The sequence below is a fragment of the Ascidia mentula genome, chromosome 9 (genome assembly GCF_947561715.1).
Source record: "Ascidia mentula chromosome 9, kaAscMent1.1, whole genome shotgun sequence".
Taxonomy (NCBI): domain Eukaryota; kingdom Metazoa; phylum Chordata; class Ascidiacea; order Phlebobranchia; family Ascidiidae; genus Ascidia; species Ascidia mentula.
Genome location: NC_138574.1, coordinates 14,608,872 through 14,623,987, shown reverse-complemented (window position 1 = coordinate 14,623,987; position 15,116 = coordinate 14,608,872). Strand labels below are relative to the sequence as shown.

The 15,116-nt window shown below is 40.1% G+C and overlaps 1 protein-coding gene across 1 annotated transcript; it reads left to right on the top strand.

Annotated features, from left to right (window-relative positions):
* Positions 1 to 553: 553 nt before the first annotated feature.
* Positions 554 to 14,945, top strand: LOC145914754 (uncharacterized). Its single transcript, XM_083002592.1, has 23 exons — positions 554 to 860; positions 1,889 to 1,997; positions 2,197 to 2,268; positions 2,421 to 2,551; positions 2,635 to 2,735; positions 3,602 to 3,696; positions 4,014 to 4,213; positions 4,811 to 4,920; positions 6,634 to 6,792; positions 7,206 to 7,346; positions 8,743 to 8,868; positions 8,963 to 9,109; positions 9,444 to 9,640; positions 10,003 to 10,203; positions 10,540 to 10,716; positions 11,157 to 11,262; positions 11,790 to 11,991; positions 12,345 to 12,538; positions 12,780 to 12,815; positions 13,092 to 13,290; positions 13,711 to 13,850; positions 14,253 to 14,325; positions 14,581 to 14,945. The coding sequence occupies exons 1-23, from the start codon at positions 670 to 672 to the stop codon at positions 14,798 to 14,800; spliced, it is 3,327 nt and encodes a 1,108-aa protein (XP_082858718.1). The 5' UTR covers positions 554 to 669; the 3' UTR covers positions 14,801 to 14,945.
* The last annotated feature ends 171 nt before the right edge of the window (positions 14,946 to 15,116 follow it).

The window sequence follows — 15,116 nt, the reverse complement described above, 5'->3', positions numbered from 1 at the left end:
ATTGGGTTATATATACTGTAGAGTGCAAAATGCACAGGAAACATTTCCTTGTACATAGCGAAAGAAAACAATGCGATCATAATATGCTCGTATACAACAAGATTCACCTGTCAATCAATCTTGTGACCTATGGAATCATTCAAGTGGAACGTTGTAAACAGGGCGAATTTGCATGACGTAAACAAAATGTTTTTTAATAATGAAGTCACGAAAACTTGGCGTTAAAGTTAAAAACTGTAAGAACAATGTAGACAACATACTTCAGACACTACAACAGGCTTCAAATTTGTACATTTGCTAAATTCTTCCAAATATTCGCAGATAATACTAAAAACATCAAAAATTTTTTGTATGTAATATCTGCAGAAACGAAATAATGAAAACAAGACTAAAGTGATGTTTTAGTGGTTAAATTAATTTTGTTGAAACATTTTGAAATGAAATTCGTCCGCATAAACTTCACCGCATGATGTCGCGGTGAAGCTGCCGAAATTTTAAAAGTCGCCATGGTAAAAAAGGAAGCCGGGTGGAAGGCAATTGTTTTGCGTCGCCCGGGTCGAATCTACATAGCTCCAAGATGTGATGGCAGAAATCTGTGTACTGGGAGTAAAAATACAAATCGCCCCAACACAGAGTAAGGATTATTAGTGCACTGTGACCAGCAGTGCAATGGCAGCGGGAAGAAACTATTTTGAAGACTTGTTGTCCTCAAAACCAAGCACTCAGCAAAGTTGCCTGGACAGACTTGTGGAAGAAATAAATGGAAATAAAGAAAGAACGATATACCGCTTTCTGGGTGACTCTGGAAGTGAAGATTTTCTGTGGAGCTTAGTAACACTTTTGTCTTCTAAAGAGCAGAGGTATCAATGTTAACTAAAAATTTCAACAGCTTGAAACGTTTTGGATTAGGCCTATGCTCATGACATTGTTGAAATAATTATATACAAAACAATGTATATGTACATAAAGTTACATTGTTTGGTCTAACTAAGTTCACTAATAAGGTAACGGCATAGAGATTGCATTGATCAGCAAACAGTCCAGACTTTGTAAATGAACTAGCTGATAGGTAATGCACTAGTATGTTGAAAAGTACAATGGTGAAAAGCACAATGTGAACTTGAATCACTATGCATTGGTGCAATTAATAATTTTGGCCCATTTTTTAAAAAGCCTGTATTTTCCAAGAAATGGTCTTTGTTCTTTTCTGTGCACATGCAAGTTTTGGGCAATGAAACGGAGATAAAATCAGTTACTTTCTTCAAAAACCAAAATGCAAACAAAGACCAAAAAGTACTTCATCGCCAAGCAGAAATACAAACAAAGCCTTTAGGAAATGAAAACCTTCAGAATTTGACGATATTTGAGTTGTGGCTCCGCAATTGTCAGATACTCCGGAGAAACACACTTTCAATTAAATTAAGTTCTTCTGATTAATTGCTTTGTTATTAAACAAATTTCACACTACTTAAATTGCTCTTGCCCTATACTGAAGCATGACAAATATTGATAAACATATAATGTACAACATTAACAGCACTGTGGTATGTTTGAAAATTGATTTTTCGTAATTTCAACAAACACTGCACTGACATTTGCTGATAAAAGGTTGGCCACTGCAGACAATATTGTTTGTTCAATTCTCAAATCTGTTTGCTCACGTCAAACAGTGGTGTGCGTCCCATGTCGGTTCTAACTTTCTCTTCAAGCATTATTCACAAATAACGTCGCACCGAAGAAGCAACTGTTTTAAACTGACCTAGAATATGTTCTCTTCTTCAAAGGACTACAGATTTATTGAGTATGTTTACCTGGTAGTTAATAACTAGATCCAGGAATGTATACAATTTTGTCATTTGTTTATAAATTAAAACAACGTGTTGTACAGGATAGCCAGCAATGCAGCCTATGTTATCGGGAGCTTGGCGGAGACAGAACTTGGATCTCACAGAGTTTTGTCTCTCACCAAAGGAAGAAAATCTGGATCAATTATTCAGGTCAGTGTTGTTTGTTTGGAAACAAAACTCTCAAGAATGGATACTGATTATAAGTTAACGCAAATGCAGACAAAAGAAAATGATTTGCACACAAGATAAATGTTTTCACCTTATAATTTCACTGTGTTTTCTTAATTGCAATACCATATTATGTGTACATGTTGGTTTTGATTATTTAAATTTATTTATGTATGTACAGGATCTCACAAAAATGCTTGGATCTGAAGACCAGGAATGTGTTATGAATGCTGCTGGAACACTTGGTACTTTGGTAAGATAAATAACTAAAAATATTAGTTAGAAACATATTATTCAATGTAAGGAATTTGGGTTTAAAATTATTACCGATGTTTTTTCATGAGTCAAATAAATTAGAACTTTATGGTGGGTTCCAAGCAATCATAACAATTTATTTTATTGCAGGCAGAAACCAGTGAAGGTCGTAAATGGATGAATTCCCAGCCATGTATTCTCGACACCATCACCTCCATCACTGATTTACTTGGAGCTGAAAATAACTGGACTGCTTCCAATGCTGCTTTGGTTTTGGCAAGGTGCGGTATTGATGACTTAAACCATAATATTAAGGTAGTTGTCGTATGAATACTTACTATTTTTTTTTGTGAATTTTTTTCAGACTAACCATATCTGAAGATGGCTGCCACAAAATCCTGGATCACAAAAATTCCACGCAAATCGTCACCAGGCTTATTCAATCCCTTGGAAATGATGCTGCAGGTGAGAAGGACTCGATTTAGTGAAACTTTTTTGTTTCCTTCGTCATTCACAAAACACATACAATTGCACTAAAATAGAGCAATGTTGTAAAAGCTGTCATTTTATGAATCAAGTTTGTCGAAAACCGGAGGAGAAGTTGTTCTACTACCTGTGTTACCGGTTTCAATTGTCCTTAATCGTGTTTGGGTTGAGGCGCTTTACGCTACGCGACACCATTTACCGACAATAGCGACATGTCAATCTCTGGCCCGGCCCATTTGTCGCTATTGTCCCACAGTTTGTCACTCCGTGACCCTGCCGATTCCCTGCCTTTCTACGTCCACCTCTCTCGTTGTGTAAGCGGGAACAGAAGCAGGGATTAAAAGCCACTTAACTTTCCAAAGGCATGTATTCGGTTGTTTTTTAAGCGACTGAGGCCCGCTGGCCCGCAAGGCCCGTTAGTGGTTCCTGGTTGACAGAGAAAATTTGTTTTGGGATTAATGTCAGTGTTTGAATGTAAGACTTCATTGAAATACATGCTGTCAACCAACAATATTAATCTTTCATCATTGTATGCGGCGCCTGATTTTAAATTAGGCGATATTTTGCTGAATAACTCAGAAGTTTCATGCAATTGCACGACAAGGTATATGCCCAGAAAGTCAAAACTCCACCCCATATCATCGCCAAAAAGAAAAAACATGTTAAAAATGCCACAATCCCCACTGCTCAGATCCTTGCTTGGCGATCACAGCTCTCTCTATTGTAAGGAATAACAACAATTTCCTTTACAAGATACAACAGTTTACCGACAAAAGACGACAGGCAAATGTTAAAAGGTTGTAACATATTCCAACTAAATACAAAACTATTTGATTTTTCTATAGGCCGAGGTATGAATGCTGCTTTTGCCATTGGCCGAATGCTTGATATGTCACCTGGAAAGGAAAGGTTGCTCAACTGTAAGGAGACCGAACGAATGGTAATGTATACAGGATTATTGAAAAACTGTTTTCGATCTAGGTTGTGGCAGTTATTTGTCAACTTTCGGGTTGCTCTTTGCACGAGTTTCGTATTATTTATGGTCTCAGCACCTTAAAACGAACTCTGTGTAAACGATTTAGGATTTTTGAACAAATTATTCCTAACAAATAACACGAGATGTTCCGTAACACCTGTATCGATTGTAAGAATCTGTTCCTCGCAACTTTTGTTATTTATCCACGTCGGGTTATTATGGACGTGGTAGCAAAGGTCCCTGTTTTATGGCCGGTTCAGTGGGAATTTGATTTACGATAGATTTCCTCCCTGTTTCGAATGCTGGTGAAAGGGGACACGGGAAGTTCGAAGAACGCATGTTTTGCGGTCAGTTGCCTAGCAATGGACGCCGATGGTAACCAAAGGATTCTCGCCAACTCCTCGTGTCAAGATATGATTGGTCGGCTTGTGGTTCTACTTGCAAACGAGGATGATATCGAAGCAGCTTGGTTTAGCGCTATGTGAGTGTGGTTTTGCTGGTTTTAGGATAATATTTCGCTTGGGACTTAAATGTTGAAAGCAAAATAGAAATTAACCAATGAACTTTGTGAAATAAATGGGTTTTAGAATTCGGTGCATAACAATTAACAACCCCTTGGGAGTAACTTTCAGTATCAGTGCAGTCCTATATAACACACAACCGAGTTCCTAACATACCAACGTATACAAGGTGGTGTACAAACAGCTGGTTTGCCTGTGCCTGAGAATATTAAGATCGTTGGTTGAATTTGCACAAAACTTCCTAAGGCATTGCAATGTCAAACAACTGTTTTTCTGGCAGAAGGTTACGAGGTTTTTGTTACAACCGACGTTTCGTCTTTAAAATTCCTAACTGTTTTTCGGGTAACTAACACGCGTTGAAGATGTCGCCCACTCTTTCGCAATCTCTTACTTAAACTTTAAGAGCGTGTTAACTTCGTATTACAACAGTTGTCGTTTGTGGCCAGACTACCGCCCCCTGTCTAGTCGTATCCATGTATCTTACCCCAAAACACGTGTTCCGTTGCCCTGTGACGTACAAACGTGACGTATTGAGTAATATTTCTATGTGGATACAGGACGCTGCGGACTTTGTCGAGCCACAAGCGTGGAGTTCTCAGATTACGCGACAACGAAGCTGTGATCACCGCCCTGAACAAAAACTTCAACAAGACCTCCAACACCAAAGGTATTCTGTAATTAATTCGCGCGAAATTCTAGATTCCTGTGAATTCTTGTTCGCTCGTTTCTCGAGCGGCAAAATATGGAATTTGTGTGTTTGTGGGTTCAAGACCGTTATCGGGAATATTCCATGAAAAATTGCAAAAACTTAGAGTTGATTCCTTTGAATAGAAAAGGCAAAGCCAATATGAATGACAAACGTTTCGAACACTGTTGTGCTCATCATCAGTGCTGTGAACTAACTGACTGAGATGACAAAAAGTAGGTTTGGCTTTATTCCATTGATAAGTTTACGAATTCGAGCCAACGCGTCTCTGTTACGTCACAACTACGATAAAACGATCGCTGGAACGCCAGTAGCGCGAACCTTGCTTAGTTTTTAGTATAAACCTCGATGTGAATAGGATGATGTTTTTTATAGCGACATGTCGATCTTTCAATAAAAGCGAAGGTTGGTGACGCAACAAACTGTATGTCTGTTCGACCCACTTCGCAACTATCTGTCTATCAGCTCATTTTATTACGATATGTGTGGCATTGTCGTATCCAGCATATGTGCTCATTAATCGTAGTAGTTTTAAATACATGGACAGGAATAGTGGTCAATCCATGAACCGCCATTTTGCATAAAACCGGGTTCTGATAGTGATGGATTCAGCAGTTTTTGCTGTGATTTTTTGTGTGATTAACATAAATGTGAAGCCTTAATCAAAACGATTATGAACCGATTTCATTGTTTATAAAGTCGATATCCTGGTAGCAGCCAATCGCATAACAGTTACTTATTTTCGGAAACGTTTCAGTTGCAAAACAACTACTGTTCCCGAAAAGTTGGACATCAATAAGCAATGTTCGGGTTGTTTCGTATAAAAACGCAAAAATGTTCCTGAAAAATCTTTGTTTGGGTCGCACCGATTTAAAAATCTTCGCTTGGAATTACTCACGCAGGCTTCTCTCTGTTTTCAATCAAATTGATTCAGTTTTGCAAATATTTGCCACGCTTCGCTCAAATTTACAATTTCCTGTCTCAATTTCGCCAAATGGAAGTTGTAACTGTAGCTCCATTGTTTGGGAATGTTTGTACTTTCAAACTCTCCCCAGCTCAATAGACAAACATGGAACTAATTCTCCCAAAACCGAAAACCTCACAGTTGGTTTACGGTTTGGATTATGGTGACGTTGTTCAATTTGTCTTGCCATAATATTTATTTTGGAGGCTGAATTTCGGGAACGTGTTTGTAAATGTTCAAATACATTCTACCTCCAACTGCACAAGAATGTTGTTTACTCAAATATTAAGTTGTTGATTTGACGAATATATTGATGTAAACAAATATGTTTTCGTGGACCGCTGTTCTGTACAGCAGTTTACATTAATTGCACGTTTTAAAATATGGCAGTGGTGTCCAAAATTAGTCACTAAGAATGGTTGAAGATCAGAGTCAGTGTCATCTTTTATTTTAATATAACACAGAAATATTAATTTCATCCATCGTCAGTCTATTTACTAAAGTAAATATTTGAATGTTTGTGAGTAATTTTGGACATCTAAACAGTAAAGGAAGATCCTTTGGAAACCACCAAGCAGAACAGGCTGATTTCTGTAATCTTCATGACATTTTCCCATTGTAGTTTGTAGATATTCATTTAATGTTTCAAATAGCCTACGACAATTACAGTAAAACCCGAAAAACTTTACAAAAATCTGACATAATTTCAGAACTGAACGAGGAAATACAGAAGACTCTGAACCAACTCCGTCGACTGAAAACTCCCAATCCTCCCTTGGTTAAAGTCCTCGGTCCAACCTCTGTACACGCAACGTGGACGGGAATGGAGGCGAGTTGTGGGATGGACATCACCTACAAGTTGTTTGATGGTGAGTGGCTGATATTTTTGGGAATCTGGGAAACGCCCAACGAGCATCAACGCAGCATTGTGGAAACAAATTTAACCATTATCGGGTATGTTCATGGGCGGCGGCAAAAACAACCACAGGGGGGAGAATTACCGCCCAAAAATCTCAGTTTATACGAATAATACATTCGCGAATCAGTTTGCCCAAAACGCTGGCGGGCAGTTTGACGTCACACATATTATAGCATGGTATTGTGATGGACAGAGCCACAAGCGAAATGTAAGCCTATGTTTGAAGGTAGAGATCCGAACTCTTAACCCTAGCAGCGTTGGCACAAAGTCTTGACCAAACCAACTCCAACCGTAACATAAATGCTCACGAAATTTCATAGATGATAGCAAGTTTTTAGTGAAGTTTTGAATAATTGTTTGCAGGCCCCAAAATCATGTACAAAGGAGCGGAAACGGATGTGACGTTGGAAAACCTCTCACCGAACACAATTTACAACCTGAAGTTAAGAGCATCGTCCATAGGGGACGAGAGTCCGTTTAGTGAAGTTGTCTCTGTTACAACCGGTGAGTTTGGCCTACAATAAAAAACTTATTTTTGCGTTTGATTGTTTGAATAAGAAGAAGTTTTCTATTCAATTAGCCAGTTAGCACAAGCGCTAATAATAAACACAGGTCGTGTTTTCCACTTTTGCTGAGCATTCTAGCTTTGTATTTTGCACCTAAATTTCACATTTTCGTTAAATAATAAGGAAAGATCCATAGACGATATGTTGTGATTGTAATTGAAAAAACAAGAGCAGTGCAAATAAGGTTGATTAAAACAGGAACTTCAATATACGTTCTTGGGTTAGATCATAGATTCAAACACCTTGTCTGCTTATAACGCTTATCGGTCGCTTCGGTGGTAGTTCCTATCAGCAATACAAACTCCTTCGACCACCAGAATACGGAAACCCACAGACCCCACAACCCATAAACCGAACAAATATTGTCGCAAGTCGAAATCCTGTTACGTTTCAAAACACAAGCCAGAAACGCGGTGATTAATTCCGCAGCAGAGCAAACCGCCTCCAGCACAAGGAGGTCTTTCCGTCGCCGTGGGTTTCTGGTCGTTTGTGCGAACAAATACACTCAAGTACCCACGCTGTTGAATGATAGCTCGTCAGAACCCGCCTGTGTAAATGCCAGCCTTTAGTCAACGAAGACAAACCACGCTATGCCATTGTGAAGAACCAAGTTCAAACAAGGCCTCGGCACTAATGTTCGTACAGCGGGTGTTTTTGCTCGACCGAAACGGCCGAAGTCGTCACAACACGATTCAAAACACATTGCGGTCTTCGCTCGTGGCAAAAATGATTAGCTATTGTGTCAGGAACCGCTCTGGTGGTTGGAGAGTCACTGGTAAAGGATTCACCGCTCTACCGTGTTGACGTATAATGACCCACTTCACAGGGCCTTAAGTCAATAACCGTTGGTTGCCTGATGCTGACAACAGAAGTTTGCGGTTTCATGGATTCGTGTTTTGATCGCACTTGACTTGTTTGTCACGTTCACTACACAGCCAACATTACTGCTGATGTTTTCTTTAACACTAAACTCCATTTAGTATTTGTAGCTGTCAAACTGTCCTTTATTGAAAGTGTTTTCTTAGCGGAGACAAAGGCCTGACTGTATTTTGCAAACGCGTAAATTTAAAACCGGAAAAATCGAAGAAATATGTTTTAAATAAATTGGTTTTTGCAAACTTTTGTGGTTGTATCAATGTTTGCATTGTAAATAATTTATAAAAAACAACATTTTTACGCAACAAAATGTAAATTTATTTTGCCTCGAATTCTGTAATACTTTTTTCTTTACGGCTGCGTTCTGCAAATCCCGCTGAGCAATTCATGCGCAGAACATTGCGTATGAAACTAATAGTTCAGTACCAATCTTTATTTTTATTGTTTTTTCGTTGCAGAGGAGGATTGTCCATCAGCTCCGCTCTGCCTCCGTGTGGTTGCTTCCACTCCGTCCCAACTCCGGTTCGCTTGGAATCCCCCGGAAAAACCCAACGGAATAATGAGGGGTTACACTGTGTACTTAGGTAGGTTCAAGTAGCGTGTTTACGTAGGTTAAAGTGGTTTTTACCTTATAAGGTATTACGTCATCAAACTGATGACGTTTCTTTCTCACTGTAGGTGACAAGATGATCGACTCGACTTTGGAGCTTTCCCACATATTAGGGCGCCTCCTACCGGCCACCAGTTATACGATTTCTGTGTGTGCCAACACGTCGAAAGGTGGAGGGGAGAAGTCCACTATCATCGCCTCCACTGATGAACTCGGTACGATAAATAACCTTCAGTATGGGGATATTATGTAGATCCCATGAGCCCACCGACTATAAACCATCGTCAACTGCTGACTTTTTATCAGCATAATATTATGGATTATGGACGCATCTATATTGTGGTTAGGAAAAACTGTTGGCATGAACATATGTCTACGACATTCGGAAAAGGCATATTATCTTGTTACATGATCAGAAACAAATTACGAAGTAGTTTGGGTTGGTAATAATGGTTGACATGAATGCTTTAACTATGTTCGCCCTTTGACAACACCGTTGTTGTACTTTTCTGTTATTATTAGTGAATATGTCACGTTTCTTGCAAATAGGGGCACATGCACCCGGCCGACCCGCGGTGACTGTGATTGGTCGAAACGAGGTCCACGTGACCTGGAACCCGCCATCCGTTCCGCTTGGTCGGTTCTTCCGTTTCGAGTTGCTCGCCAACAAGGAAGTAATTTATTCTGGAACCGACCGAAGTTACCGAGCCACGAATCTGATCCCTGACACCGACTATGCGTTTACTGTAAGTATAGAAAGTTACCGTGGGGTAGTTGGACAACTCTTATTGGTTGATACAATCACGTGGTTTTCACCTACAGACTTCTTTAATGCAATATTTCCGTCATTATTGTCCAAAATTATATCCATTACAATTTGAGAATATGACACAAGCAATTACGGGGGTAATTGGACGGCTCTTATTGATAGATACGATTACGTGGTTTTAACCAATTATAAGGACTTTTAGATTGTAGTTTTGTCCGTAATTATTTGCCCCAAGTTAAATGAAATATGGAAACGAAATACCAAAATAAAGTCTGGATTAAATTCATTCAAACGTTGTCGCCTAATCCCTAAATACAAAAAATATCATTTCCCGTCCAGGTTTGTGCGATTACTTCTGAAGGAAGATGCGAAAGCGAAGCAACGAAGAAACGAACCCACAAAGATAAATCCCAGAACGAACCTGGACGTCACAAATTTAAAACTCACTCGTTCAAAGCGAAGGAATTTCAAATCGAAAAACCGCCCCTGGAAAAATCAAAGACTCAAGTTTCCCTCATCGTCCCCAAGAACAAGAGGAAAGTGAGTATTTCATTGATGGTTTGTAATATTTATTGACGGTCAACAAATCCTGGATACGTATCTACGGTCGCTCTTCACATTGTTAATGAGGACATGACGTCAGTCAGCACTTACACCCATTTCGTAAAGTCACAAATTTGTAAACATTTGTAAAACCTGAGAGATGCAGACAGGTGTACACACTGTTTTGACCTGTAAGGTCTCATCAGTGCAGCTAGTGACCGTGGTGCTGCACACTAGCAGGCACACAGATTTCCGCTTTGTGGGGCATTCCGGTTTGAAAAACTTGTATTGACACAATTTTCCACTTTTCCAAACTTGTTTGTTTTCCAACAGAAACGTCCCCTGCTCCGTCCTTCCTCCTGCGTCTCTAGTGTTTCAGAAAAATCAATAAAATTCGAACATTCGAATTCCAAAGACGGAATTTGGGCGAACCACTCCTCTACCACGTCGGGGAGTTCCCCAACCAGCGAACGGTTTGTGTCAGCCGTTCTCACCGGAGCACCGAACAAGGTTGGTGATTTACTTCATAACGGACGTCGCCAACTTCGCATTTTCGCTCATTTAAACTGTCCTGGGCGTGTTGTAATGTAGGAATTGTGTTCTCATCTCAATGTAATTTTTTCAAATTCTTGCTCCGGCTTGTCAGGAAAATGTGGCTGATCCAGCTAGGCTGCAATGCCTGGACTGCTAAGCCTGCAAGCCTCTTTATCTCATGACAAATTTTCCACCGCCGTCCTTTGTGATTTTCGATAAGAATTTTATTAGCAATAAAGTGCTTAAAACATGTGGAAATCGCCCAGTGTCCAGTAATGGCGATTATACGACTAAATTTTCATGTTTAAGGTCCAGAAACTTATCTTTTCATGTGTGTGAAAGCTATTTGCCGCAATACCAACCAGCTCAGACTACAGAAAAAATATGAATTAACCCTAATTCCACTTTTATTCCAGCCCCCACTACCGCGTGCCGACAATCATGTCGTTTCATCGTCTACCGGTCAACTCTCAATGTTCCTCCACAAATCCAAGACTGAATTCCCGATCAGAGGGAGACCAGGTAAATCCCCTGCATTGAAACGAGATGTTGATATTCTAACATGTTTTGCGAAGAAGCTCAGTCGTTTTGAAAAGTAATCACGCCAGAATATGATTATATGTTAAATTCCACAAAGCGATCTGTGGACAGCTCAGATGGATTGTTTTTTTTTATACGGTGTGCGGTCGGCAGCCTGCCAGGGGCCTTTGGTTTTTAAATTGATCCAGTTTTTGATCATTAATCACGCCAGAAAATGCTTCGTTTTTAGAATTAATATCAACATATTGTAATTTGAACACACGCATCCCTATAGTGGATTAGGAAACTTTCTTCAATAACTGTCCTTCGGGCACAAATTGAACGTATATTTTATTCAACCAACGTTTCGTCTGACACGTCGCAAGACTTCATTAGGGTTTAGGACGAAACATTTTGCACACGATAAACATGGCCTCATAATAATTCCATTCTTATTGTGGCGGTGACGGGTGTAATTTTATTCTTACAATCCCTACAAACAACACTAATTATCCAATGTTGCTCTAAAGACAAGCAAAGTCAGGCTAAGATGTCAATCGAACCGATATCCTGGAACGAACTTTTCCCATTCGGCGACGAGACTACCAACAACCAACCAATCACAAGGCGGCAACTGTTACCACGGCAACGAGCCAAGCCGTCCAGTTCGGCGATTCACGACAAGGAAAAATCTTTCATCAATGTCGTAAGAAACCCGAAAACCGGCAACAGGTTGGTGAGGAATAATGGAAAATCTGAAACAATATTTTCGTTTTTTTTACCCAAGCCCCACTATAAGAGCATCTGATCTAAAATCTATATGTGCGGAAACTAAGAGATGATAGTTTATTGAAATTTAAGCGATCTCTGTTTCTGTTGCCCGGAAAATAATTAGCCCCGAATTGGCAAAGTATTGATGACATTAGATTTGGTTTATGTTGCTTTACATTAAAAACAGTTGTCTAAAAAAATGTTGCTTCTTACTAAAATGCATTTTGCCAGGCATTAGTCATCCAATAAAATATGCCATAGTATTATTGTACTACTGGCCACAAAACTATGACATAAACATTCCAATACCACAGGTCGTCTCTGCCACGGGTGCCTGCTATCGAGAGAACGCACCCTGACGCCCCGGATTTTCCCCCTCCACCCGAAGTGAGATTATTGAGGGAGAAACACTTTTACCGGCAACGTTACAGAATCAACAGAAGGAAATTATCTTCAAATAGTTCAGATTCTTCAAATGACGATTTGAGCCCAAACCCAAGAACCAAAGGTAAGTAGTTTAAGCATGGCTGAAGAAATGTGACATAAGTTATAGAGTGAGTGATGTTGTAAGCGTTTTCAACGTTCCTTTTTTTGCGATTTTTACGTTTTTTTATGCTTGGCTCTGTACTGGACCATTACCCTGATGAAACGTAGTTGAATAGTGGGATATTGGCTGCACGTTTCGTTGGTTGATAATAAACACGCTTCTCTGTGTTAAACATTAAACACGTTTTTATTTTATTTTCCAGAAATCTCGACAAAACTGAAACCTCTCAGTTTATCAGGTGATAAACGTAACTTTGAAATTGCTTTGGTGAAAATACGGTTTGTAAAATAAATTTGTGGTAACTGTTCTTAGCTGGCCCCACAATTTCCGATTAAACTGCATGAGTAAGAGAAGGCGCATCTAAAGTGACTTTAAGAACCTAAATTGTCTGTAAAGTGTGTGAAAAGTAACAGAAAAATATAAACCAATACATTCATGTTCAAAATGTAGCCTCAAGCTGTGTTTAAAATCACCGGTTTAAAATGTAAAACCTCAACACAACCCTCCTTCACAGAGAGTTCAAACCAAGCCCTTCAACTTTCCAAATCACCAACCGAACACCACGTTTTCCTGGAGGACCCGAAGACGATCGTTGCCCGATTGAAAACTCCATCCAAGGGTTATTGGTCAGATCACGACGCTTATCCTCCAACTAGGAAGAAAACCCAACCTCTTGCTCCAATCAACTATAAAACCTTTACAGGAGCCCACAGGTAAGATATCTTGTGTTGCTGACAGACATATTGTATTTTAATGCTTGTGAGCTTGAGTATTTCGGAAAATAAAAGTCAGTCTTCTTATGCAGTGCCCAACCAGAATAATTCAGTTCATAGACATAAGACACTTTGATGATATTATTTCAATTAATTTGTTCTTCTGGCATACTTAAACGATATCTACGTAATCTGTTTAAAACTTTGATGTTACATTTTATCGAAATGTCGAAAAAAACTTTAACTGCTACTATGGGCTAGACTGCTACGTTAGCTGGAAGTAGATACCTTGCGAAATAGGGCGGCCCCATTAAAACGCACATGTAGGACATTATGGATTTCATCTAAAGGCTCTTGCATAAGGGCGCATACAAAGCTTTATGTGGAACCATTGTATCGAAAAAAACTATTTTTCTACAGACCCACGAAAACGTTCCGCCAGGAGTCGCCCTTGGTAGCGGAGACGTGGCTCTCAGAGCTACCCTCTGGTGGTGAATCTAACAAGTACAAATTCATCCCGACCCAGATGCGGACCCAACCTGTCCACTTACCGAAACCTTGTAAGTTTCTACCGTTTGTGACAAGTTGTAAACAATATGTTTTGTTCCTTTAACTTAGTTTAACGCCTGTTTGAGACCCGAAGCGAATTTACGACCCACGTTTGAATTTGGCAGAACATAAATATTAGAGACCCGTGTTTTTTACAAATTACTAATATAAGCCCGCCCCCAATTGCCATGCAGATTTATACCACCTTACTTGTACAGAAATGGTGAGAAAATTAAATGCGAGCAAAGTTGACTCAAACATGGCCTCTCAATTTATCACCTAATGCGTTGAAAGCAATTTACCGAATACATGAACAGAAAACCAATGCATTTTGCCGTCTTAGCTAAAACCAAAATAACCAGCTTTCTTAATACAAACAATGTTTATTAAACATATCGCATTGTTTCCTGCAGCGAGACTTACAGCTGATCGCCTGGAGTCGATGACTCAACTCGATTTGAAGAAAGATTCCAGGAAATCCATTGTGTGAGTGAGAGTTAAAAGTGTCGGGATTGTTTCTGTTGTGGAAAACATTGTACGCAAATGCTCTAACCGAACCTACAATGTTTAACGATCCTGTGGTTCTGTTTAATCTCATCATCTTAATGAAAAAATCCCACCTCCCCCTTCGCACATTTTGCAACCAAATTTTGTCATTTACAAAATTTACATTTGTTACAAACGTTTTAATTCTTCCTAAAGTTTTGCGTAACATCACAACAACAATATATTTCTTCGCAGAAACCATCGTGACCGTTACCATGACACTGGAGGAGTTTCGGACGGCGCGCTTCCCCACGCGGTGGCGCCAAAACCCACCCGCACCTTCATCGTGAAGGACCGGCCCCACGAGCGCCACCGCGTGGATCATAATTACTCTCCTTTCCGCACAAACTTACTGAGCGACGACAGCCGATGTTCACCACTGCGTGCCGCTGTCGTGCAGGGCGACGCAGTGTGAAGTCACGTCCATGACGTTTAAGCCCCGTCCGCTGATGACGCAACGTCCTTCGGCGACATCTATGCTCGCTACGTCGGCCACGTGCGTGAACTTTGACCCCAATAGCGTCAAGGTCAAATCAGGCGTTCCGTTATCTTCACGCACATCGATGCGCCACGCATTTACACGTTGGTCAATCGATGTGGAAATAAGAAATAGTCCATCCACAGTTTCCACTAGGTAGAGCCCTGTGACCTGAGTGGCATGAGCGTCCGCCACTGTGCATCCCCCCATTTCCTTCAAGCCCCCCACAGCAAAATTCACAATCGACACCATA

What these genes read in the sequence shown, in the direction of transcription:
- LOC145914754 (XM_083002592.1), top strand. Translation starts at nt 670, where the DNA reads ATGGCAGCGGGAAGAAACTATTTTGAAGACTTGTTGTCCTCAAAACCA. An exon ending in TTGTCTTCTAAAGAGCAGAG is followed by an intron (nt 861 to 1,888) that starts GTATCAATGTTA and finishes CGTGTTGTACAG; the next exon opens with GATAGCCAGCAATGCAGCCT. An exon ending in AGTTGTCTCTGTTACAACCG is followed by an intron (nt 7,347 to 8,742) that starts GTGAGTTTGGCC and finishes TTTTCGTTGCAG; the next exon opens with AGGAGGATTGTCCATCAGCT.